This window comes from Ovis aries, chromosome Y (genome assembly GCF_016772045.2).
Source record: "Ovis aries strain OAR_USU_Benz2616 breed Rambouillet chromosome Y, ARS-UI_Ramb_v3.0, whole genome shotgun sequence".
Lineage (NCBI taxonomy): Eukaryota > Metazoa > Chordata > Mammalia > Artiodactyla > Bovidae > Ovis > Ovis aries.
This window is the reverse complement of record NC_082741.1, coordinates 7,241,287-7,267,044: the sequence shown is the minus strand read 5'-3', so window position 1 is coordinate 7,267,044 and position 25,758 is coordinate 7,241,287. Positions and strand designations below refer to the sequence as shown.

At 39.7% G+C, this 25,758-nt stretch overlaps 1 protein-coding gene across 5 annotated transcripts in view; it reads right to left on the bottom strand.

The window, feature by feature from the left end:
- LOC132657159 (centriole and centriolar satellite protein OFD1-like) overlaps window positions 1–25,758 on the bottom strand; it is an 84,506-nt gene that overhangs the window by 31,848 nt on the left and 26,900 nt on the right. For 3 of the 5 annotated variants that reach the window (XM_060408671.1, XM_060408670.1, XM_060408674.1), the window contains exons 10-15: window positions 24,044–24,160; window positions 21,764–21,837; window positions 20,453–20,544; window positions 19,271–19,460; window positions 12,197–12,327; window positions 11,563–11,674 (exon numbers count right to left, since the gene is read on the bottom strand). In XM_060408671.1, coding sequence (XP_060264654.1) covers window positions 11,563–11,674; window positions 12,197–12,327; window positions 19,271–19,460; window positions 20,453–20,544; window positions 21,764–21,837; window positions 24,044–24,160 — 716 coding nt within the window. The remainder of the gene's footprint in view (window positions 1–11,562; window positions 11,675–12,196; window positions 12,328–19,270; window positions 19,461–20,452; window positions 20,545–21,763; window positions 21,838–24,043; window positions 24,161–25,758) is intronic. The other 2 variants (XM_060408673.1, XM_060408672.1) reach the window with 1 other exon arrangement.

Sequence of the window (25,758 nt, the reverse complement as noted above, 5' to 3'; positions counted from 1 at the left end):
TAATGACATGATCCTCTACATAAAAACCCTAAAGACTCCACCAGAAAATTACTAGAGCTAATCAATGAATACAGTAAAGTTGTAGGATATAAAATTAACACACAGAAATCCCTTGCCTCTGTACACTAACAATGAGAAAACAGAAAGAGAAATTAAGGAAACAATTCCATTTACCACTGTAACAAATAAAATACCCAGGAATACATCTACTTAAAGAAAAAGACCTATACATAGAAAAGTATAAAACACTGATGAAAGAAATCAAAGAGGATACACATAGATGCAGAACTATACCATGTTTATGCATTGGAAGAAGCAACATAGTGAAAATGAGTATACAACCCAAAGCAGTCTATAGATTCAATGCAGTCTGTATCAAGCTACCAATGGTATTTTTCAGAGAAGTAGAACAAATATTTTCACAATTTGTACAGAAATACAAAAAACCTAGAATGGCCAAAGCAATCTTGAGAAAGAAGAAGGAAACAGGAGTAATCAACCTGCCTGATTTTAGACTATACTACAAAGCTGTATTCAAGAGAGTATGGTACTGGCACAAAGACAAATATAGATCAATGGAACAAAACAGAAAGCCCAGAGATAAATTGATGCACCTATGGATACTTTATCTTTGCCACCTCCTTTGACAAAGGAGGTATGGATATACAATGGAGAAAAGACAATACCTTTAACAAGTGGTGCTGGGAAAACTGGCCAGCCACTTATAAAAGAATGAAACTACACTTTCTAACATCGGACAGAAAAATAAATTCAAAATAGATTAAAGATCTAAACATAAGACCAGAAACTAGAGGAAAACATAAGTAAAACATTCTCTGACATAAATCACAGCATGATCCTCTATGACCCATCTCCCAGAGTAATGGAAATAAAAGCAAAAATAAGCAAATGGGACCTAATTAAACTTAAAAGCTTTTGCACAACGAAGAAAACTATAAGCAAGGTGAAAAGATGGCCTTCTGATTGGGAGAAAGTAATAGCAAACGAAGCATCTGACAAAGAATTAATCTCAAAAATATATAACCAGCTCCTGAAGCTCAATTTCAGAAAAATAAGTGATCCCATCAAAACATGGGCCAAATATCTAAACAGATAGTTCTCCAAAGAAGGCATACAGATGGCTAACAAACACTTGAAAAGATGCTCAACAACACTCATCGTCAGAGAAATGAAAATCAAAACCATCATGAGGTACCTCTCATGCCAGTCAGAATGGTTACTATCAAAAAGTCTACAGACAGTAAGTGGTGGAGAGGGTATGGAGAAAAGGGAACTCTCTTACATTGCTGGTGGGAAAGCAAACTAGTAGAGCAACTATGGAGAACAGGGTGGAGATTCCTTAAAAAACTGGAAATACAACTGCCTTGTGACCCAGCAATCCCACTGTGGGGCATACATACCGAGAAACCAGAATTGAAAGAGACACGTGTACCCCAATGTTCATTGCAGCACTGTTTATAATAGCGAGAACACGGAAGCAACCTAGATGTCCATCAGCAGACGAATGGATAAGAAAGCTGTAGTACATATACACAACGGAATATTCCTAAGCCATGAAAAAGAATTCATTTGAATCAACTCTAATGAGGTGGATGAAACTGGACCCTATTATACAGAGTGAAGTAAATCAGAGAGAAAAACATCAATATAGAATACTAAAAATGAAATGCAGAAAAGCAAACGGCTGTCTGTGAGGCCTTACAAATAGCTGTGACAAGAAGAGAGGTGAAAAACAAAGGAGAAAAGGAAAGATATAAGCATTTGAATGCAAGGTTCCAAAGAATAGCAAGAAGAGATAAGAAAGCCTTCTTCAGCGATCAATGCAAAGAAATAGAGGAAAACAACAGAACGGGAAAGACTAGAGATTTCTTCAAGAAAATTAGAGATACCAAGGGAACATTTCATGCAAAGATGGGCTTGATAAAGGACAGAAATGGTATGGATCTAACAGAAGCAGAAGATATTAAGAAGAAGTGGCAGGAATACACAGAAGAACTGTACAAAAAAGATCTTCATGACCCAGATAATCATGATGGTGTGATCACTCACCTAGAGCCAGACATCCTGGAATGCGAAGTCAAGTGGGCCTTAGAAAGCATCACTACGAACAAAGCTAGTGGAGGTGATGGAATTCCAGTTGAGCTATTTCAAATCCTGAAAGATGATGCTGTGAAAGTGCTGCACTCAATATGCCAGCAAATTTAGAAGACTCAGCAGTGGCCACAAGACTGGAAAAGGTCAGTTTTCACTGCAATCCCAAAGAAAGGCAATGCCAAAGAATCCTCAAACTACCACACAATTGCACTCATCTCACATGCTACTAAAGTAATGCTCAAAATTCTCCAAGCCAGGCTTCAGCAATACATGAACCATGAACTTCCTGATGTTGAAGCTGGTTTTAGAAAAGGCAGAGGAACCAGAGATCAAATTGCCAACATCAGCTGGATCATGGAAAAAGCAAGAGAGTTCCAGAAAAACATCTACTTCTGCTTTACTGACTATGCTAAAGCCTTTGACTGTGTAGATCACAATAAACTGTGGAAAATTCTGAAAGAGATGGGAATACCAGACCACCTGACCTGCCTCTTGAGAAACCTGTATGCAGGTCAGGAAGCAACAGCTAGAACTGGACATGGAACAACAGACTGGTTCCAAATAGGAAAAGGAGTATGTCAAGGCTGTATATTGTCACCCTGCTTATTTAACTTCTATGCAGAGTACATCATGAGAAACGCTGGACTGGAAGAAACGCAAGCTGGAATTAAGATTGCCAGTAGAAATATCAATAAACTCAGATATGCAGATGACACCACCCTTATGGCAGAAAGTGATGAGGAACTAAAAAGCCTCTTGATGAAAGTGAAAGAGAAGAGTGAAAAAGTTGGCTTAAAGCTCAATATTCAGAAAACGAAGATCATGGCATCCGGTTCCATCACTTCATGGGAAATAGATGGAGAAACAGTGGAAGCAGTGTCAGACTTTATTTTTGGGGGCTCCAAAATCGCTGCCGATGGTGACTGCAGCCCTGAAATTAAAAGATGCTTACTCCTTGGAAGAAGTTATGACCAACCTAGATAGCATATTCAAAAGCAGAGACATTATTTTGTAGACTAAGGTCCATCTAGTCAATGGTGTGGTTTTTCCAGTGGTCATGTATTGATGTGAGAGTTGGACTGTGAAGAAGGCTGAGTGCCGAAGAATTGATGCTTTTGAACTGTGGTGTTGGAAAAGGCTCTTGAGAGTCCCTTGGACTGCAAGGAGATCCAACCAGTCCATTCTGAGGAGACCAGCCCTGGGATTTCTTTGGAAGGAATGATGCTAAAGCTGAAGCTCCAGTATTTTGGCCACCTCATGCGAAGAGTTGACTCATTGGAAAAGACTGATGCTGGGAGGGGTTGGGGGCAGGAGGAGAAGGGGATGACAGAGGATGAGATGGCTGGATGGCACCACTGACTCGATGGACATGAATATGAGTGAACTCCGGGAGTTGGTGATGGACAGGGAGGCCTGGCATGCTGCAATTCATGGGGTCGCAAAGAGTCGTACACGACTGAGCGATTGAACTGAACTGGATGTATATATATAGAATTTATAAAGATGGTAACGATGACCCTATGTGTGAGTCAGCAAAAGAGACACAGATGTAAAGAACAGACTTTTGGACTCCGGGAGAAGGCGAGGGTGGGATGATTTGAGAGAATAGCACTGAGATATGTATATTATCATATGTGAAACAGATAGCCAGTGCAGGTTTGATTCATGAGATAGGATGCTCAGGGCTAGAGCAATGGGATGACCTTGAGGGATGGGATGGGGAGGAACAGGGATTTGGGAGGGAGGTTTAGGATGGGGAACACGTGTACAACCAAGGTTGATTCATGTCAATGTATGGCAAAAACCACTACAATACTGTAAAGTAGTTAGCCTCCAATTAAAATAAATTAATTAAGAAAATCATAATAAAAAAAGCTCTGTACAAAAGTACAGGACCAGATAGCTTCAGAGGTGAATTCTACGAAACATGAAAAGAAGAATTTATAGAGATCCTTCTCAAACTTTTCCGAAAAACTGAGGAGGAGGAAACACTCTCAGATATCTTCATGAATCCACTATCACTGTGATGATACCAAACCAGAGAAATACACTAACATAAACAAAAAAATTACAGGTCAATATCTTTAATGAATATAGATGAAAAAATTCCTCAGCAAACTGTTATCAAGCTTAATTCAATAAGACATACAATAGATCATATACTACAACCATGTGAGATTCATCCCAAGTTCATAAAAAAGATTCTACGCATGCAAATCAACATGAAACACCACAAGAAGAAAAGAAAAAAACCACATCATCATCTTAATAGATGTAGAAAAAGCATCTAAGAAAACTCAACATCCAGTCAAGGCCAACTCTTACTAACCTGGGAACTGGGGGGAAACATCTCAACATAATAATAATCATTTATTAAAAACCCACAGTGAATCTAATACTCAATGGTGAAACCTGAAAGCCTTTCTGGTAAAATCTAGAACAAGATAAGGAAGTCCACCCTCACATCTTCTATTCAATACAGTAATGGATGCTCTAGCTACAACAATCAGACAAGAAAAAGAAACAACAGGTATTCAGATTGGAAGGGAAGAGGTATAATTGTCACTATATGCAAGTGACATGAAACTACATACAGAGAAAACTCTAAGGACTCTACACAAAAACTGACTATATCTAAGAAATGAATTCAGCAAAGTAGAAGGATATAAGATTACAGAGCCTACCTGCATTTCTTTACAATAATAATGAAATATTAGAAAAGAATGTTAAAAAAAAAAACAAACCCAAAACAGTTCAGTTCAGTCACTCAGTTATGTCTAACTCTTTATGACCCCAGGGACCACAGCATGCCAGGCATTACTACCCGTCACCAACTCCTGGAGTTTACTTAAACTCATGGCCACTGAATTGGTTATGCCCTCCAACCATCCTCTGTCCTCCCCTTCTCCTTCAGCCTTCAATCTTTCTCAGCATTAGGGTCTTTTCAGATGAATAAGTTCTTTGCATCAGGTGGCCAAAGTACTGGAATTTCAGCTTCAGCATCAGTCCTTCCAGTGAGTATTCAGAACTGATCCCCTTTAGGATGGACTGACTGGATCTCCTTGCAGTCCAAGGGACTCTCAAGAGTCTTCTCCAATACCACAGTTCAAAAGCATCAATTCTTTGGCACTCAGCTTTCTTTATGGTCCAACTCTCACATCCACACACAACTACTGGTAAGACTATAGTCCTGATGATACAGATCTTTGCTGGCAAAGTAAAGTCTCTGCTTTTTTAATATGCTGTCTCGTTTGGTCATAATGTTTCTTCTAAGGAGGACGTGTCTTTTAATTTTATAGCTGCAGTCACCATGTGCAGTGATTTTGGAGGCCCCCCCCAAAAAAAGTCTCTCACTGTTTCCATTGTTTCCCCTTTTGATTGCCATGAAGTGATGGGGCGAGATGCTATGATCTTCGTGGGTTTTTTTAAAATATAAATTTATTTATTTTAATTGGAGGCTAATTACTTTACAATAATGTATTGGTTTTGCCATACATCAAGATGAATCCACCATGAGTGTACACGTGTTCCCCATCCTGAACCCCCCTCCCACCCTCCTCCCTTGATCTTAGTTTTCTGAATGTTGAGTCTTAAGCCAACTTTTTCACTCTCTTCTCTCACTTTCAACCAGAGGCTCTTTAGTTCTTCTTCGATCTCTGCCATTAGGGTGGTGCCATATGCATATCTGAGGTTATTTATATTTCTCCTGGCAATCTTGAGTCCAGCTTAGCTTCATTCAGCCCAGCGTTTCTCATGATGTACTGTGCACAGAAGTTAAATAAGCTGGGTGACAGTATATAATCTTGATGTGCTCCTTTCCTGATTTGGAACCAGTCTGTTGTTCCATGTCCAGTTCTAACTGTTGCTTCCTTACTTGCATACAGATTTCTCAGGAGGCAGGTCTGGGGTCTGGAATTCCCATCTCTTTGAGAATTTTCAACAGTTTGTTGTGATCCACACAAAAGCTTTGGCATAGTCAATAAAGCAGAAGTAGATGTTTTTCTGGAACTCTCTTGCATTTTCAATGATCCAGTGGATCTTTGTAATCTGATCTCTGGTTCCCCTGCCTTTTCTAAATCCAGCTTGAATGTCTCGAAGTTCACGGTTCATGTACTGTTGAAAGCCTGGCTTGGAGAATTTTGAGCATAGATTTGCTTGAGTGTGACATGAGTGCAACTGTGTGGTACTTTGAGCATTCTTTGGCATTGCTGTCGTTGGGACTGGAATGAAAATTGATCTTTTCCAGGATCTTTAAAAATTACTTTCCCCATCCCAAAACATAAAAAATACCCATGAATGAAGAGATGAAAGATTTATATATTGAGAACTATAAAATATTAATAAAGGAAATTAAAGAGGATTCAAAGAAATGAAAAGATAGCCCATGCTGTTGGACTATAAGCATACTGTTAAAATGGCAGTATACCTAAAGAAATCTATAGATTTAATGTGATTTCTATTAAATTACCCATGATACTTCCTCACAAAACTAGAATAATCAATCTTAAAATTTATATGTACAAAAGACCCAGAATTGCCAAAGAAATCCTGAGGGCAAAAAACACAAGGCAGGAGCCATAACCCTTTCAGACTTCAGAAAATACTAGAAAGGTATAGTAATCAAAACATCATGGTACTGGCACAAAAACAGATAAATGAATCAATGGAATAGAATAGAGAGCCCACAAATAAACCCCCATACCCAAAGTCAATTAATCTTGGACAATGAAGGCAATGATGTACAATGGGAAAAACACAATTTGCTCAACAAGAGGTGTTGGGAAAGCTGAAGAGCTGCATATAAAGCAGTGAAGTGAGAACATACTCTATCATCACACACAAACTCAAAATAGCTTAAAGACTCAAACAGAAGACATGATTCCACAAAACTCTGAGAAGAGATCATAGGATAACATTCTATGACATAAATCATACCAGTGTTTTCTTAGGTCAGTCTCCCAAGATAATAGAAATAAAAACAAAAATAAACATTTATCTCGTAAATCTAAGAAAATCGGTATAAGCTTTTGTATAGCAAAAGAAACCATAAACAAAAAATAAAGAGACAGCTTATGCATGGGACAAAATATTTGGTAACAACACTTAATTTGTTAGCTTAATTTCCAAAATATACACAATCAAGAGCAAAAAATTAAACAACCCAAAATGGGCAGAAGACCTAAGTAGACGTTTCTCTGAAGAAGAAATACAAGTGGCCAATAGGCACATGATAAGATACTTAGTATCACTAGTTATCAGAGAAACACAAGTCAAAACTATAATGAGGGATGACCTCACACTGGATCAGAATGGTCATTATTAAAGACTCTACAAATGCTGGACAGAGTGTGTAGAAAATGGAACCCTCCTACACTGTTGGTGAATATGGTTGATACAGCCACCATGGAACAGAGGTTCCTCAGAAAAGCTAAAAGAGGAATTACCATACGATCTACCAATCCTATTCCTGGGCATATATACGGACAAAACTCTTAATCTAAAAAGATACATGCACCTGTATGTTAATAGCAGCACTATTCACAACAGCCAAGACATAAAAACAACCTACACATTCATCAGTATATGAATGGATAAAGATGTGGTGTGTATATACATACATACACACACAGACACAATGGAACCAGCCAAAAAAAAGGACAACAAAAATAATGCCATTTGCAGCAACATGCCTGTAAGTAGAGTTACCATACTAGGTGAAGTAAGTCTGAAAGAAAAACAAATACCATGTGATATTACTTATATGTGAAATCTAAAATATGACACAAATGAGTATGTCTATGAAACAGAAACACTCATGGATGGTGAGAAGAGACTTGGGGTGGCTAAGTGGGAAGGATTTGTGTAGGGATGGAGTGGGATGGGAGGCTGGATTTGACAGATGAAAGCTATTACATACGTAATGGATAAACAACAAAGTTATGTAATATCCTCTGACAAAGAAAAGAAAGTGAAGTCACTCAGTCGTGTCTGACTCTTTGCGATCCCATGGACTGTATGTAGCCTACCAAGTTCCTCTGTCCATGGGATTTTTCAGGTAAGAGTACCAGGGTGGGTTGCCATTTCCTTCTCCAGGGGATCTTCCCAACCCAGGGACTGAACCCAGGTCTCCCACATTGTAGGCAGACGCTTTACTGTCTAAGCCACCAGGGAAGTTCATCTTGTGATAAACTGTAATGGATAAGAATATCAGAAGCAATCTATATATGTGTAACTGACTCACTGCTGTATAGCAGAAATCAATACAATAGAGTAAATCTACTAAACTTCAATCAAATAATAGCTTGTAAAACCACAGTCATAACAGTAATTAACATTTGAGAGTTTATGTGTACCAACTTTTGCTTCATATGGTTTCTTCTGTAATGCATGTTACAATTTCACAATCGATCACACACAACCGTGAAATCCAACAAGCTTGGAGAACTGAAAATGCATTCACAATGTGTTTGGAGACAAAGCCTAACCAGACTTGAACACAGATGGCTGAAAAATCTGACCTGAGCTAATATAAATCCATTTATAATCTTTGTTTATTTTACCCAGCAGGAACATTCACACACTTGACTTTAAAATAATGAATGTGTCTCATTACAGAATGAGACCCCAAACTCCCAGGGCTGCAGCAAAATCTACTGCATACAGCTTGAGTCTCAGCGAAGGGAAGAAGGCTGTGTGGTCAGGGCACCACTGTTGGCCCCAAACTCTCACTGCTCCCACATCATGGAGGGGAGACTGCAGCTGAATCACCCAGCAGCAAGGCACCAAGTCACTGGGCTGGCCTAATGCAAAGCCACCACATGTAACCACTCCCCTCCTGCAAGGCCACCTTGATGATGCCAGGGACAGATGCATGCGAGGCCCATGCTCATGAAGCTTCCATCCTCACTGAACTATTTCTAATGATTTGAGTTTGAGACAGTTCGAGCAGTGGGCAGTTTGGCAAATGCAGAGCTATGGAGAGAAAATGAGGAACAGGCAAGAGTAGAGATGAGCAAAGAGATGGAAATAAAAGTGATGTGGGGAGAAGGGGCCAAGGGAGAAGAAGTGCAAATAGGAACTGAAGAAGGCTCAGAATCACAGTCTCGTGAACTTCCATTGGGCTTGAAAGCAGCTCAACAAAGCGTCTAAGCCTCAGCACTTGATAGGAAGGAGGAAGGGCAGATGTCATGCATCCACAGGAAGACACAGTAGTAAAATGATAGCACTGGCCATTTCTCCAATGTTTTATATGCCCCATGCACTGCACTGGAGCTGCTCACATTTCCCCTTTGTCTTCCAGAGAATGGAAAGTATTATCCTCATCACAAAGGGGTAAACTGAGGCCCAAGGAAGTTAAAAGAATGTATCCAAGGCTAAACAACTAGCTTCAAAACTGGTGTTCACGCCCAATTTTCCGATTTCAGTGGCAGTACTCTTTCTGCCAAGCTATGCTGCCTCTCTCACTGACGTACTCCTCAGTCAGGGAGTATATAAAACTATTCAAGAGTTCACTGGTCTTATTATCAGGATGTGCATTAGTCACTCAGTCATGTCTGACTCTTTGAGACTCCATGGACTATAGATTACCAGGCTCCTCTGTCCATGGAAATCTCCAGGGAAGAACACTGAAGTGGGTTACCATTCCTTTCTTCAGCAAATCTTCCTGACCCAGGGGTCGAATCTGGGTCTCATTCATTGCAGGTGGAGTTTTCACTATTTGAGTCACTAGATACCAAATAAAAAGGGAAAGGCTAGGTCCAGGATGAATTTGGGGGCATCTATGTCACTATCACCATAGATCATTGCCAACATTCGCCGGATTATTGAAAAGGGAAGAGAGTTCAAGAAAAAAACATCTATGTTTGCTTTATTGACTATGCCAAACTTTTTGACTGTGTGGATCACAATAAATTGTGGGAAATTCTGAAAGAGATGGGAATACCAGACCACCTGACCTGCCTCTTGAGAAACCTGTATGCAGGTCAGGAAGCAATAGTTAGAACTGGACATGGAACAACAGACTGGTGCCAAATAGGAAAAGGAGTTCATCAAAACTGTATATTGTCACCCAGCTTATTTAACTTCTGTGCAGAGAACATCATGAGAAACACTGGGCTGGAGGAAACACAGCTGGAATCAAGATTACTGGGAGAAATATCAATAACCTCAGATATGGAGATGACACTAACCTTATGGCAGAAAATGAAGAACTAAAGAGCCACTTGATGAAAGTGAAAGAGGAGCATGAAAAAGTTGGCTTAAAGCTCAACATTCAGAAAACTAAGATCATGGCATCTGGTCCCATCACTTCATGGCAAATAGATGGGGAAACAGTGGAAAGAGTGGCTGACTTTATTTTTTCTGGGCTCCAAAATCACTGCATATGGTGACTGCAGCCCTGAAATTAAAAGACACTTACTCCTTGGAAGAAAAGTTATGACCAACCTAGACAGCATATTAAAAAGTAGAGATATTACTTTGTCCACAAAGGTCTCTCTAGTTAAGGCTATGGTTTTTTCAGTAGTCATGTATGGATGTGAGAGTTGGACTATAAAGAAAGCTGAGCACCAAAGAATTGATGCTTTTGAACTGTGGTGTTGGAGAAGACACTTGATGGCAAGAAGTCCCTTGGATTGCAAGAATATCCAACCAGTCCATCCTAAAGGAGATCAGTCCTGGGTGTTCATTGATTGGAAGGACTGACTTTGAAGCTGAAACTCCAATATTTTGGCCACCTGATGTGAAGAGCTGACTCATTTGAAAAGACCCTGATGTTGCGAAAGATTGAGGGCAGGGGGAGAAGGGGACAACAGAGGATAAGATGGTTAGATAGCATCACTGACTCAATGGACATGAGTTTGGGTAAATTATAGGAGCTGGTGATGGACATGGAGGCCTGGCGTGCTACAGTTTACGGGGTTGCAAAGAGCTGGACATGACTGAGCGACTGAACTGAACTGAACTGATGTCACCTATCTGTGGTATGAGGCTCCCCCAATCCCGGGGCACCTGTGAAAACAAGTCCCGTTAGCTGACCACCTGGATGGTACCCCTGAAATGGACATGGAGTTTGACTTCTGAGATGGCACATCTCTATGACTTTTCCCTATGATCTGCTGTGAGCTCAGTCATGTCTGATTATCTGTGATCCTACAGACTAGCCCCCTAGGCTCTTCTGTCCTTTGGATTTTCCAACAAGAATACTGGAGTGGGTTGCCATTTCCTCCTCCAGGGATCCTTCTGACCCAAGGCTCAAACCTGTGTCTCCTGCACTGATAGGAGGTTTATTTACCACTGAGCCATGTGGAGAGCTTTCCCCTACTATGAGAATTAGTAGAAATTCAATGAGTAACAGTCATTAAATGTCCATAAATGTCAGAAGTTTTACACACACACACACACACACACACACACACACACACACACACAGATTAAAATGTCTCTAACCTATCTGAGTTTGTTTCAGTTGCGATTTTAAATCGGTAACCTGCACAGTTAACCTCTTGAAAGAAGCATCATATTCTAATATCTGGGCCTTCAGCTGGGTGGAGTGCTCAATCTGCAGAGAATCAGAGAAGAAAAGAAATCAATGCAGAGGAAATCACAGCTCACTCCAAAGGGAGCAATACTCTCATTGGGCTTATTCTCTTTTTCTGTTTTGCCAATTCTGAGCAGCAATCTACCCTTAATCCTTAATACACATGGTCCCTACAAAATGACAAGAATAAAACAAAATTTCACCTCTTGTTACATGCATGTTAAAGCAGCTACTCCAGGGCATGGGTAGACACCAGAGAGATGGCAGCAGTACTTCCAAGGCCCTGCCACTGTGGGCACCACCAGGATTTGTAGAATTGTGTGTTTCAATGAGTTTGCTTGCCTCTGGATTTGCGACTATTATGAATGTAAAGTCACATGATCACTGGAGAGTTCTCTCAGATGAGAAAGCACACCCTTTAGTACCTTAGGGGAGCTCTAATTTTAAAGTAAACCCCATTTACACCAATGTGGCATGAGCCAAGTTTGCACGTTTATGCAGCAGACTGGCCCAATCCCTGGCTGCACAAGAAGCAATACTCACTTCGTTTTGAAGCTGTTTTTGCAGAGCTTGTTTGTGGGTTTCGAACTCCTTATGCTCAGATGCAATAGCTTGTGTTGCTTTCTTTAATTCTTTCTGAAAAATTAGTAGCTCTGGAGATGGCTGAGCTAGGCCTAGGAAGGTAGAAGAGCCTGGTTGTTATCAACCTGAAATTTTCTAATTGTACTCTACTTTTAAAAGCAGCTTAAGAAGTTTCAAATTGTTATTCCTTTTTGTGCATGCACACTATTTTTATCAGCTCTATCACATGGACAACGAGCAGTTCTGCCACAGAAATTTCAAAACAAAATAATTTAATATACATAAAAGCAAATTTTACTATTTGTTGAGTCCTTCTCCATGTAACAGAGTTCTTTCAAATTCTTAAATTAACTTGAATGTCTGTCTCTCCCCTATACCAAGCATAGAGGTAGAGAAGGAACACTATCAAAACCTACCCATGAATGCTCTGAGGTCCAATCAATCTGTGTATCTCTCAGCAGCTCTTAGGGTCCAGGCAGAAAGCAGATAGCATTCCCAATTTGGATCATCAGAGAGGCCTTCAATGTAGACTGACTTAGGCTGGTCCCTAGCCACAAAGGATGATGTAGTTCCCTAGACTGCTAATGGGGCCAGGCTGTTTGCTACCAGCCCTAGGGCCTGGAAAGTCAGGGAGGCAGGAACTCCCAGAATTGAGAAGAGAGAGCTTTAAGTCCTAGCCATGGCAATCATTGAAGAAAAAGAGATGAAAAGAATTCAAACTGGAAAAGAAGAAGTAAAACTCTGTTTGCACATGCTATTATACTATACATAGAAAATCCTAAAGATGCCACCAGAAAAGTAATCAGTTCAGTTCAGTCACTCAGTCATGTCCGACTCTTTGCGACCCCACGAACCACAGCACACCAGGCCTTCCTGTCCATCACCAACTCCTGGAGTCTACCCAAACCTATGTCCATCAAGTCAGTGATGCCATCCAACCATCTCATCCTCTGTCATCCTCTTCTCCTCTTGCCCTCAATCTTTCCCAACATCAGCGTCTTTTCAAATGAGTCAGCTCTCTGCATCAGGTGGCCAAAGTATTGGAGTTTCAGCTTCAACGTCATTCCCTTCAATGAACACTCAGGACTGATAGAGCTCATCAATAAATTTGGCAAACTTACATGATATAAAATTAATACAGATAAATCATTTATATTTCTATACGCTAACAATGAAAGATGAGAAAGAGGAATTAAGGAAATAATCATATCTACCACTGCAATAAAAAGAATAAATACCTAGCCACAGTAGTTCCCTAGACTGCTAATGGGGCCAGGCTGTTTGCTACCAGCCCTTGGGCCTGGAGGGTCAGGGAAGCAGGAACTCCTAGAACTCCCAGTAGGAATAAACCTATTGATGGAGCAAAAGATCTGTATGGAGGTTAGCTGAAAATGAATGACAAGACAAATGGAGAGGTTTACTATATTCTTGGATTGGAAGATTCAATACTGTGAAAATGACTATACTACCCAAGGCAATTAGCAGGCGGTGGCGGCGGCCGGTGCACTAAGAGCGGGTGGTGGCAGCAGCCGGCGCACTAAGCATGGCAGAGAGCTACCCCACGTCGGAGACCAGGGACGGCGGCCAGGAGGAACTACCGCGCGTCCGAGGTCAAGGGCGACGGCTGGGAGGAGCAACCCCACACCCGAGGTCAGGGAGGCGACCGGGAGGAATAACCCCACACCCAAGGAGTGGTGGCTGTGTGGGCGCAGGAAGGCCTAGAGGAGCCATCCCATGTTGAAGGTCAGGAAGGGCGGCGGTGAGGAGATACCCCTCATCCAAGGTTAAGGAGTAGCGGCTGTGCTTTACTGGAGCAGCTGTAAAGAGATACCCGACGCCCAAGGTAAGAGAAACCCAAGTAAGATGGTAGGTGTTGCAAGAGGGCATCAGAGGGCAGACACACTGAAACCATACTCACAGAAAAACTACTCATTTTAATCACACTACGACCACAGCATTGTCTAACTCAATGAAACTAAGCCATGCCCATGGGCAACCCAAGATGGGCAGGTCATGGTGGAGAGGTCTGACAGAATGTGGTCCACTGGAGAAGGGAATGGCAAACCACTTCAGTATTCTTGCCTTGAGAATCCCATGAACAGTATGAAAAGGCAAAATGATAGGATAATGAAAGATGTACTCCCAAGGTCAGTAGGTGCCCAATATGCTACTGGAGGTCAGTGGAGAAATAACTCCAGAAAGAATGAAGGGATGGAGCCAAAGCAAAAACAATACCCAGTTGTGGATGTGACTGGTGATAGAAGCAAGGTCCGATGCTGTAAAGAGCAATATTGCATAGGAACCTGGAATGTCAGGTCCATGAATCAAGGCAAATTGGAAGTGGTCAAACAGGAGACAGCAAGAGTAAACGTTGACATTCTAGGAATCAGCGAACTAAAATGGACTGGAATGGGTGAATTTAACTGAGATGACCATTATACCTACTACTGCGGGCAGGAAACCCTCAGAAGAAATGGAGTAGCCATCATGGTCAACAAAAGAGTCTGAAATGCAGTACTTGGATGCAATCTCAAAAACGACAGAATGATCTCTGTTCGTTTCCAAGGCAAACCATTCAATACAGTAATCCAAGTCTATGCCCCAACCAGTAATGCTGAAAAAGCTGAAGTTGAACGGTTCTATGAAGACCTACAAGACCTTTTAGACTAACACCCAGAAAAAGATGTCCTTTTAATTATAGGGGACTGGAATGCAAAAGTAGGAAGTCAAGAAACACCTGGAGCAACAGGCAAATTTGGCCTTGGAATGTGGATTGAAGCAGGGCAAAGATTATTAGAGTTTTGCCGAGAAAATGCACTGGTCATAGCAAACTACACATGGAATCACCAGATGGTCAACACCGAAATCAGATTGATTATATTCTCTGCAGCAAAAGATGGAGAAGCTCTATACAGTCCACAAAAACAAGACCAGGAGGTGACTGTGGTTCGGATCATCAACTCCTTATTACCAAATTCAGACTTAAATTGACGAAAGCAGGGAAAACCGCTAGACCATTCAGGTATGACTAAATCAAATCCCTTATGATTATACAGTGGAAGTGAGAAATAGATTTAATGGCCTAGATCTGATAGATAGAGTGCCTGATGAACTATGGACGAAGGTTCATGACATTGTACAGGAGACAGGAATCAAGACCAACCCTAAGAAAAAGAAATGCAAAAAAGCAAAAGGGCTGTCTGGGGAAGCCTTACAAATAGCTCTGAAAAGAAGACAAAAAGCCAAGGAGAAAAGGAAAGATATAAGCACCTGAATGCAAGGTTCCAAAGAATAGCAAGGAGAGATAAGAAAGCCTTCTTCAGTGATCAATTCAAAGAAACAGAGGAAAACAACAGAACGGGAAAGACTAGAGATTTCTTCAAGAAAATTAGAGATACCAAGGGAACATTTCATGCAAAGATGGGCTTGATAAAGGACAGAAATGGTATGGATCTAACAGAAGCAGAAGATATTAAGAAGAAGTGGCAGGAATACACAGAAGAACTGTACAAAAAAGATCTTCACGACCTGGATAATCATGACGGTGTGATCACTCATCTAGAGCCAGACATCCTGGAATGTGAAGTCAAGGGGGCCTTAGAAAGTATCACTACGAACAAAGCTAGTGGAGGTGATGGAATTCCAGTTGAGCTATTTCAAATCCTTCAAGATGATGCTGTGAAAGTGCTGCACTCAATATGCCAACAAATTTGGAAACTCAGCAGTGGTCACAGGACCGGAAAAGGTCAGTTTTCATTGCAATCCCAAAGAAAGGCAATGCCAAAGAATCCTCAAACTACCACACAATTGCACTCATCTCACACGCTAATAAAGTAATGCTCAAAATTCTCCAAGCCAGGCTTCAGCAATATGTGAACCGTGAACTTCCTAATGTTCAAGCTGGTTTTAGAAAAGGCAGAGGAACCAGAGATCAAATTGCCAACATCTGCTGGATCATGGAAAAAGCAAGAGAGTTCCAGAAAAACATCTATTTCTGCTTTATTGACTATGCCAAAGCCTTTGACTATGTGGATCACAATAAACTGTGGAAAATTCTGAAAGAGATGGGAATATCAGACCACCTGACCTGCCTTTTGAAAAATCTGTATGCAGGTCAGGAAGCAACAGTTAGAACTGGACATGGAACAACAGACTGGTTCCAAATAGGAAAAGGAGTATGTCAAGGCTGTATATTGTCACCCTGCTTATTTAACTTCTATGCAGAGTACATCATGAGAAACACTGGACTGGAAGAAACACAAGCTGGAATCAAGATTGCGGGGAGAAATATCAATAACCTCAGATATGCAGATGACACCACCCTTATGGCAGAAAGTGAAGAGAAGCTAAAAAGCCTCTTGATGAAAGTGAAAGAGGAGAGCAAAAGAGTTGGCTTAAAGCTCAACATTCAGAAAACGAAGATCATGGCATCTGGTCCCATCACTTCATGGAAAATAGATGGGGAAACAGTGGAAATAGCGTCAGAGTTTATTTTGGGGGGCTCCAAAATCGCTGCAGATGGTGATTGCAGCCATGAAATTAAAAGACGCTTACTCCTTGGAAGAAAAGTTATGACCAACCTAGATAGTATATTCAAAAGCAGAGACATTACTTTGCCAACAAAGGTCCATCTAGTCAAGGCTATGGTTTTTCCAGTAGTCATGTATGGATGTGAGAGTTGGACTGTGAAGAAGGCTTAGCACCGAAGAATTGATGCTTTTGAACTATGGTGTTGGAGAAGACTCTTGAGAGTCCCTTGGAATGCAAGGAGATCCAACCAGTCCATTCTGAAGGAGATCAGCCCTGGGATTTCTTTGGAAGGAAGGATGCTGAAGCTGAAACTCCAGTACTCTGGCTACTTCATGCGAAGAGTTGACTCATTGGAAAAGACTCTGATACTGGGAGGGATTGGGGGCAGGGGGATTTGGGGACGACAGAGGATGAGACGGCTGGCTGGCATCACGGACTTGATGGGTGTGAGTCTGAGTGAACTCCGGGAGTTGGTAATGGACAGGGAGGCCTGGCATGCTGTGATTCATGGGGTCACAAAGAGTTGGACACGACTGAGCGAGTGAACTGACTGACTGACCCAAGGCAATTTAGATGCAGTGTAAACCCTATGAAATTACCAACCACATTTTTCACAGAACTAGAACAATTAGCAATTTCTTGTTGAAGACCCAGAGTAGCCAAGATAATTTTGAGAAAGAAGAATGCAGCTGGAGGAATCAGCCTCCCTGACTTCAGACTATATTATAAAGCTACAGTCATCAAGACAGTATGGTAGTGGCACAAAGACAGAAATATAGATCAATGGAACAAAATAGAAGTCCAGAGATAAACCTATGTCCATATGGTCAATTAATTCATGACAAGAGGCAAGAATATACAACAGAGAAAAGACAATCTCTTCAAGTGGTACTGGGAAAACTACACAACAACATGTAAAAGAATGAAATCAGAACATTTTTTAATATGATACACCAAATAAACCACAAATGGATTAAAAGGCCTAGATGTACATTAATCCCAGATATTATAAAAACACTTAGAGGAAAACACAGGCAAACACACAATACTGGTATCAACTGTAGAATTATCTTTTTGGATCCACCTCTGACAGCAATGAAAATAAAAATAAAAAGAAACAGACAGGACTGAATTAAACTTCAAAGCTTTTGCACAGTAAAGGAAACCATAATAGAATGAAAAGACCACTCAGAGAATGGGAGAAAACATTTTCAAATAAAGTGACAGACAAGGGATTAAGCTCCAAAATATACAAACAGCTCATGCAGTTCAAATAACCCAATTGAAAAATGGGCAAAAGATTTAGACATTTCTCCAAAAAGCCATCCTGAAAGCCAAGAAGCAATCCAGAAAGCCAAAAAGCACATGAAAAGATGTTCAATACCATGAATATTAAAAAATGCAAATGAAAACTATAATAAGATATAACCTAACACCAATTAGAATGGCTATCATCAAAAAGTCTACAAAATATAAATGCTGGAGAGGGCATGGAGAAAGGGGAACTATCCTACACTGATGGTAGGAATGTAAACTGGTACAACCATTAAAGAGTACAGCATGGAGGTTCATTACAAAACTAAACAGAGAAGTATCATATGATCTAGCAATCCCACTGCCAGGCATATATCTGGTGAAAACCATAATCTGAAAAGATACATGCACTCCAATGTTCACTGCAGCACTATTTACAATAGCCAGGACATGGAAGCAACCAAATGTCTACTGACAAATGAATGGATAAAGAAGATGTGGTACATATATACAATAGAATATTATGCAGCTACAAAAAAGGAATAATGCCATTTGTAGCAACATGGATGCAACTAGAGAATACCATACTAAGTGAAGCAATTCAGACAGAAAAAGACAAACATCTTATGATATCACTTATATGTGGAAGCGAAAAAAGTAATACAATTGAACTTATTTACAAAATACAGCAGGCATATAGCCTTCAAAAAAAAGTTATGATTAGCACAGGGGAAAGGCAGGGCAAAGGATAAAATGAGGAGTTTGGAATTAACAGACACACAGTATCATATATGAAATAGATAACTTATAAGGGAACTTGACTCAATAATCTAATGATCTATATGAGAAAAGAATCTGAGAAGAAAGGATATGTGCATATGTATAACAGAATCTCTTTGCTCTAGTCTTGATACTGATACAATACTGTAAATCAACTATATTGTAATATAAAGATTAAGTTTTAAAAACATTCTTCTTAGGACACTATGAATTACGGAATAGCAAGCAAAAAAGATGGAATTTCAATCTGAGAATTTTAATTTTATAAAATCTTCCCAATTGAAGCCTCCCGTAGAGCAGTTTCCTGGGACTTTCCTGGTGGTTCAGTGGTTAGCACTTTCACATGGGACATGGGTTTAATTTTTGGTTGGGGATCTAAGATTCTATGTTCTCATGGTGTAGCCAAGAAAGCAGTTTCCTAATATGAATCTAACATGAATTACAAATCATATATTAAAAAAAAAGACTTACGGTTTAGGAGATGCAAGTTTTCACTTTTCATGTCTTCCACTTGTTGTTTAAGTAGTTTATTTTGTGCCTGAAGCTCCAGTATTCCTTCTTTCAGTAGTGAATAGTTGCTCATATCTTTAACCTTCTCACTTAGCATGTGGTTTTGCTTTGTTAATGCCAAACAGTGAGCTCTAACAGACTCCATCTCAAGCTGGAATTGGAAAAGGAAAACTTATATTGGAACAGCGATTCTATAGGACTGAGTAGGTAAACACTCACAGTCTGCTCTCAGGTCTGTGGCATAATTTAATCATGGTCAGTTTGCTGGTCTGGTTCTCTGTAACAAGATGATCCTGACTATAACAACTTCTGTTCTGGAACTGAGGCAAGTTCATACAACTCGATTTATGCAGAACCCTGTCCTACATAGCAAATCCTTCAGATTATCATCCCATTTTCCAAATGCAACTAAGGACCCAAAAGCCATCACAGATTTAATAACATGTCTGTGTTTCAACACAAAAAGGTGAGACAGATACCACTAAGGTGTTGGGAGGTGCTCTCCTTCCCTCAGTCTGATATATCTCTTGTTTGAAGACAAGAAACTATAAAGTGCTCAAATAAAACATTTCAGTTGCAGAAACAAATTTTATATACAGAACCTATTTTTATCATCTGAAGTTCCAGTTTTGTCCTTTATATAGCAAGTACAGAAAAAAAAAAAACAGAAAAAAAGTAACTGTGTGAAAAATGCCTCTCAGTTTGATTTAGTCTGTGAGATCCTGATGTAGGGATAGAAATTTTTACCTGGTGCTGAGAAGAGAGAAGAAACTGAATAGAATGCAAACACCTGCTATGGAAAAGGCACAGAAATCAGCTGAAGTCCCTCCCATGAGATGTGAACCATATCCCAGAGTTTATGGATAAAGGATCTGAGGTCACAAATCTTGCCCAAAGGCACACAGTGAAGGAGATTCAAGGATGACTCTGGGCCCTAAAGGACATGCTTTGTCTATGCTTCTCTAGGAGACAAAGATTTAAATGAAGAACTACTGAATTAAGTTCAGTCATCGCCCTCTTGAGTCATATAATAAACAGTCCAAACACACCAAGATCACTGGAGATAAATTATGTGTGACTGAAGATAAAATTTCCTGTGTTGTCCAACATCTATTTCAAAAAATCAGTATGGTTAACAATTACCTCAAGTTCTTTTACACAGTTTACAGAATGATTGAGTTCTTCCTTTTTACAATTAAGAGCTGCAAGTTCCTCTTGCAAATGTATAGCTTTTTCTGAAAGACAGAACCAAGCAACTAAACATCATAAAGTTTTACCAGTGAATACAAAAGTCATTTAATCATTTATAGCCAGTATGCCAGAGCTAATGAGCATTACATCTCATCATCTAAAATAGCAGCAGAAATTCCCTGGTGGTCCACTCATTAATACTCCATGCATTCACTGCCGGGAGTGGAGGTTCAGTCATTAATGAAGGAATAAAATCTCACAAGACAAGTGGCACAGCCCAAACGCACCCCCCACCCCCCGCCACCAAAAAAACATATAAAGTAGCAGATACTGGGCCAGAAAAACATTAGTGAGCAAGTAAGTCCTATTACTCAATGGGTGATTGGAAGGTAGCATACATATGGTGCACTTCCTGCTACACACAAGTCACCAGAGTTATACCACCTATGTGGAATGTGGGGTCCTCATGCCAACAGCTATGAATTTCCTTAAAGACAGACTGCTTTGGTAAGATTTTGCAGTTATTATTTTGTCATTTTCACTTCATCTAACATAAGCATATATACAATGCATCATCAAAAAGTCACAAGCTAACTACCTGGCAAAACCAAATTGCTAAAGTATTACTATTAGTCTGAGTGACCTTCTGATAAGGACCAACTACTCAGCCCTGGTTTACCCTCTGAAATCCATTTGAAATAACCCAAAACTCTTGTCTTAGGCTAGTTCCTAGAAAGTCACTGCAATGTAAAATACTTGAAAGATCAAAAAATTACCCAAATTTCCTGGTCTTGGAGTAATGTATACAACAGTTTAGGAGGTTATATGTGAAAATAAAATATCTTAAGCATCAATATTATGTTAGAAGCTAAGAAAAATAAGTAACAAGGTCACTAGGGACAAATAAAATAAAATTTCTCCTAGGTTAAAAAAAATAAAATCTCATGGTTCAGAGTAATATTAAGTAGCGGCAGCAAGTTGCTGCCACTTTCTTGACATCACAGATCTATTCATCAAAATATATTGAAATAAAGTTGAATAAAATTCTACCAATAAAACTCTGATCTTTATGAATATACAAAAATTAGAAAAGGTTTACAAAAACATAGGGAAAGACTGATTTTTTTCATTGTGTAAAAGTAAAAGGACAAAAACTGTGTCAGTTTATAGTAACAATGATGTAGAAGGGGTACCCAACTTAGGAAGCTAATAACCTATGTTAAAAATGAAAAATACAGAATTGTGCCCCAGCCAGAGAATCACCTTTATTCTTCCTTTCACTTTCCATCAGTCTGTTAGTTCCAGTGATGTAGTCCTCCTTCAGTTCAAGCTGATACCTGAGAATCAGAAGGATGAAAATGAGTTCCTGATCACTTCCCTGGGCAGACTGCTGTCAATGATGAGCTTATCTATGGTACCAGGGCACAGAAGAACACTGAACAGGACAATGAATGAACTTCAAGAGCACTCAGTACTAAGGCCAGGGGTCTAAATTCTGGCTATAAAAAGTCCAGGAAAATCTGCTGTAGTCCTGTAAATTGGGTCTGAAAACTCAAGCACAAAATGATGGGTTGTTATTGAGCTTATAGAGGGCACTGTTTCTCAGCTGGAGTCCAGTGACACACACACACACAAACACACACACACAAAAAAAACACCAAAGATGACAACTAAAAAAACAAACTAAATTTACTTACTTTACACTGTATACTGCAGACTCTAAACCTCAAATGATAAGTCAGTCACTTCCAATCCATCTGTCCTACCTTCCCACTCTCAAGCAGAAGACCTTTTGCCCTAAGGAACTGAAAACAGTACTGAGAACCACTGTCAATAGCATTATATTAAGACTGGTGATACCAAAGTCATATTTTCATGGAATTTTACCATCTCCAACAGCTGCTAGCAGCTAACTTTCTGGTTCAGAGATTAGAGAAATGAAAGAAGTACTACAGTGGTGAATATCCTTAGCACCTCAACACCTGCCAAAGTCATATGAGGACACCCACAGCAAGACAAAGAGACCTAACAGTTCCCTATTCCCCAGCTCTATCAAGCTAACATACACACTTATTTTCTTATTCCTAAAATTTAACAACTATAGATTCTTTAGAGTTTATCTCTAAAGTATGTGGAAAAATCCATAAAATATGTGGATGTCATGTCAAAAGTGATCCACAGAAAAGGACTGTATTTTATTAGAATTATATTTAAGCATAACCTAAAAGACATTTGAAGGTATTGTATCATGGACTATAATGACAAATTATGGACAAGTGAGGCCAATGATTAAGAAACATCCAGAGCTACTATGTTGAGTCATCACTACACTACGAATTCACGGTGCCAATAAATATTAAGTGAACACTTACTTTGTGCCAGACATTACACTGAGCACTGGAGAGACAAGTTACTACCTATACACTTAATGCCTCTGCAATAAGATACTAACCATAAAAACACAACGAAACTCAGACTAGAGGAAAGCCAACCATCTAAAAGCAGAGACACTGCTTTGTTAACAAAGGTCTGTCATAGTTAAGACTACGGTTTTTCCAGTGGTCATGTATGGATGTGAGAGTTCAACTGTAAAAAATGCTGAGCACCAAAGAATTGACACTTTTGAACTGTGGTGTTGGAGATGAGCCTTGAGAGTCCTTTGGACTGCAAGGAGATCCAACCAGTCTATTCTAAAGGAGATCAGTTCTGGGTGTTCACTGGAAGGAGTGAGGTAAGAACTGAAACTCCAATACTTTGGCCACCTGATGCAAAGAGCTGACTCATTTGAAAAGACCTTGATGCTCAAAAAGATTGAGGGCAGGAGAAGGGGACAACAGAGGATGAGGGGGCTGGGTGGCATCATTGACTCAAGGAACATGAGTTTGGGTGGACTCTGGGAGCTGGTGGTGGATAAGGAGGCCTGGCACGATGCAGTCTCTGGGGTCACAAAGAGTCAGACATGATTGAGCGACTGAACTGAACTGAGTTGAACTGAGAGGAAAGCCACTGTATCATAGTGATTCATATTTTCTTTTCTTTCTATCATTTTTTGTTTTACATAGTTAATTCCATTTGTTTCTTTGATTCTGGCTTTGCAGAATCTTGAAAGAATACAGATTAACAAATACTATAACAAATAAGCAGCATAATTTACATATCATTAGATAGTCCATCTCAATGGCAGTATGAGTGGGGTAGAGGAAAAGATAAAAATAACCATAATTCCCATTTTATAGCTTCTCAGAAAGTTACAAGGTGCCCTAAGAAATTCAAGCAAAATCACAGGCCTTCAATAAACACTTGAGAAGTGACAAAAGTGAGCAGAGGATGCTATTCCTTGTACTGTATCTTTTTAAAACCATCTTAACTCAAATATTCATGGGAAAAACTTGACTGTCAATGAAAACATGTATTTTTTTTTAAGAAACACTGGATTTTGCTCTAAAATACTAGTTTTATCTACTTCATTAATGTTGCTGTGTTTCCATCAACTTAATTCAAACACAATACTTTTTTTTCTGTTTTAAGATGCCCAACAATTACTTAAGAAGTTTGTTCTTCAGCTTCTGGTCATAGGTCTCCTCAAGGCTCTTTATATTCATCTCTTGCCTCGTCAGTCCATCAGTCATGCATTTGTTTTTTTCTGGTAGCTTCTGGGCCCTGAAATTAGCAAAAACATATAAGTCAAATTAGAAAAATATTAACATTGGGGAAAAGATACCATGTGTTTTTAGTTCCACAGACTAAAAACTGTTCTGTGAATGTCTTGGCTGGTGAGTTAAAAACCAAGAACTAGAAGTCACCCATTATTTTAGGGGCTGACCTAGTGATGATGGATCTGAAGTACAGGCTGAACTCCATAGTCCTCTGACTGGGGAGTGTGGAAAAAATGCCATCACCAAAGTGGTTCCTCATAGGAGACGGTTTACATTAAAAAAAATGATCACAAGTGACAAGTAATTGTAATTAAAGGGTAAAAGATTGTTTTAAGTTACAAAACTACAAGCCAAACTTTAGTTACAACATTCAAGTGCTTGTTTCTTTTATAATATTGTTTCTAACTGTGAGGTTTAATTTACTAGTCCATAGCTATTAAAGACAGACGATTTAATTTTGATGCTTGATAATCTACTAAATCAATACTAGTTCAATACCAGTGAACTTATTCAATACTAAAAGTAAATACTGAAAAGAGAGCAAAAGATAGATGGATCAATCAAAACGTAGCAACACTGAAGAAACGAATAGCTGTGATGGTGAAACCTCAAGTCAAGCACAAAATCAGTTCCAAAGCCAGGGAACTGGGTTCACAATAACTCAGATCAAGTGAAGAAACAGAAATGCTAGGGAACAGAGACTGCCAAGCAAAGGATAAAAGGTCTCTGTGTTAGCTCCCTCTGCTGGTTAATCTGTACACTGGTATAGTTGTTTAGTTTGTATGATATGCTTCTGTGATGGCTCAGAGGGTAAACAATCTGCCTGTGATGCAGGAGACCTGGGTTTGATCCCTGGTTGGGAAGATCCCTTGGAGAAAGAAATAACAACTCACTCCAGTATCCTTGCCTGCAGAATTTCATGGACAGAAGAGGCTGGTGGGCTACAGTCCATGGGGTTGCAAAGAGTCAGACATGACTGACGACTAACCCTTTCCCTTTCAGTATACTTACAAAGGAGGAGGAGGGGAAGTGGAGGTAAATAAGTGATTACATAACCACCAACTATCAATGCCCAAATTGATTTCCTTTTCTCACTTATGGTCAATTTATCTCTTCAGTATTGCCAAAAAGAGTAAGGTTGGCATAGAGAAGAAATCAAATGAACTGAGCCTATGTAGATGAGAAAACAACATTCATGAAAATGAAGGCAAATCTTTTAAGGAAAGAAGATTTCTGGTGTATCTATGAGTGCCGATTAATGGCAGATACCAAACTGGAAAGAAGGCTTATTACATAACCTATACAACTGCTGAGGCTGTTATTAATCCCTGGTAAGATATGAAGAATGAAACACTAGTAAGCACTTAAAAAAGCAACACACACATTACATGAAACAGTTTCTCCCAGTACAAGTAAACTCAGAGCCATTGTGTTGCCCTTTTTTGCCAGCAGAGTATGTCAATATGACAGGTTTTGCTGTCTGGAATTCAGATACTATACACACATTAAACTGTGAGATCTGAATGTTTAACACTAATAGGAAACATATGATCTGTTAAAGTGTTATTTGCTTCTCCAAATTATCTGTCAGGTCCCACTCTA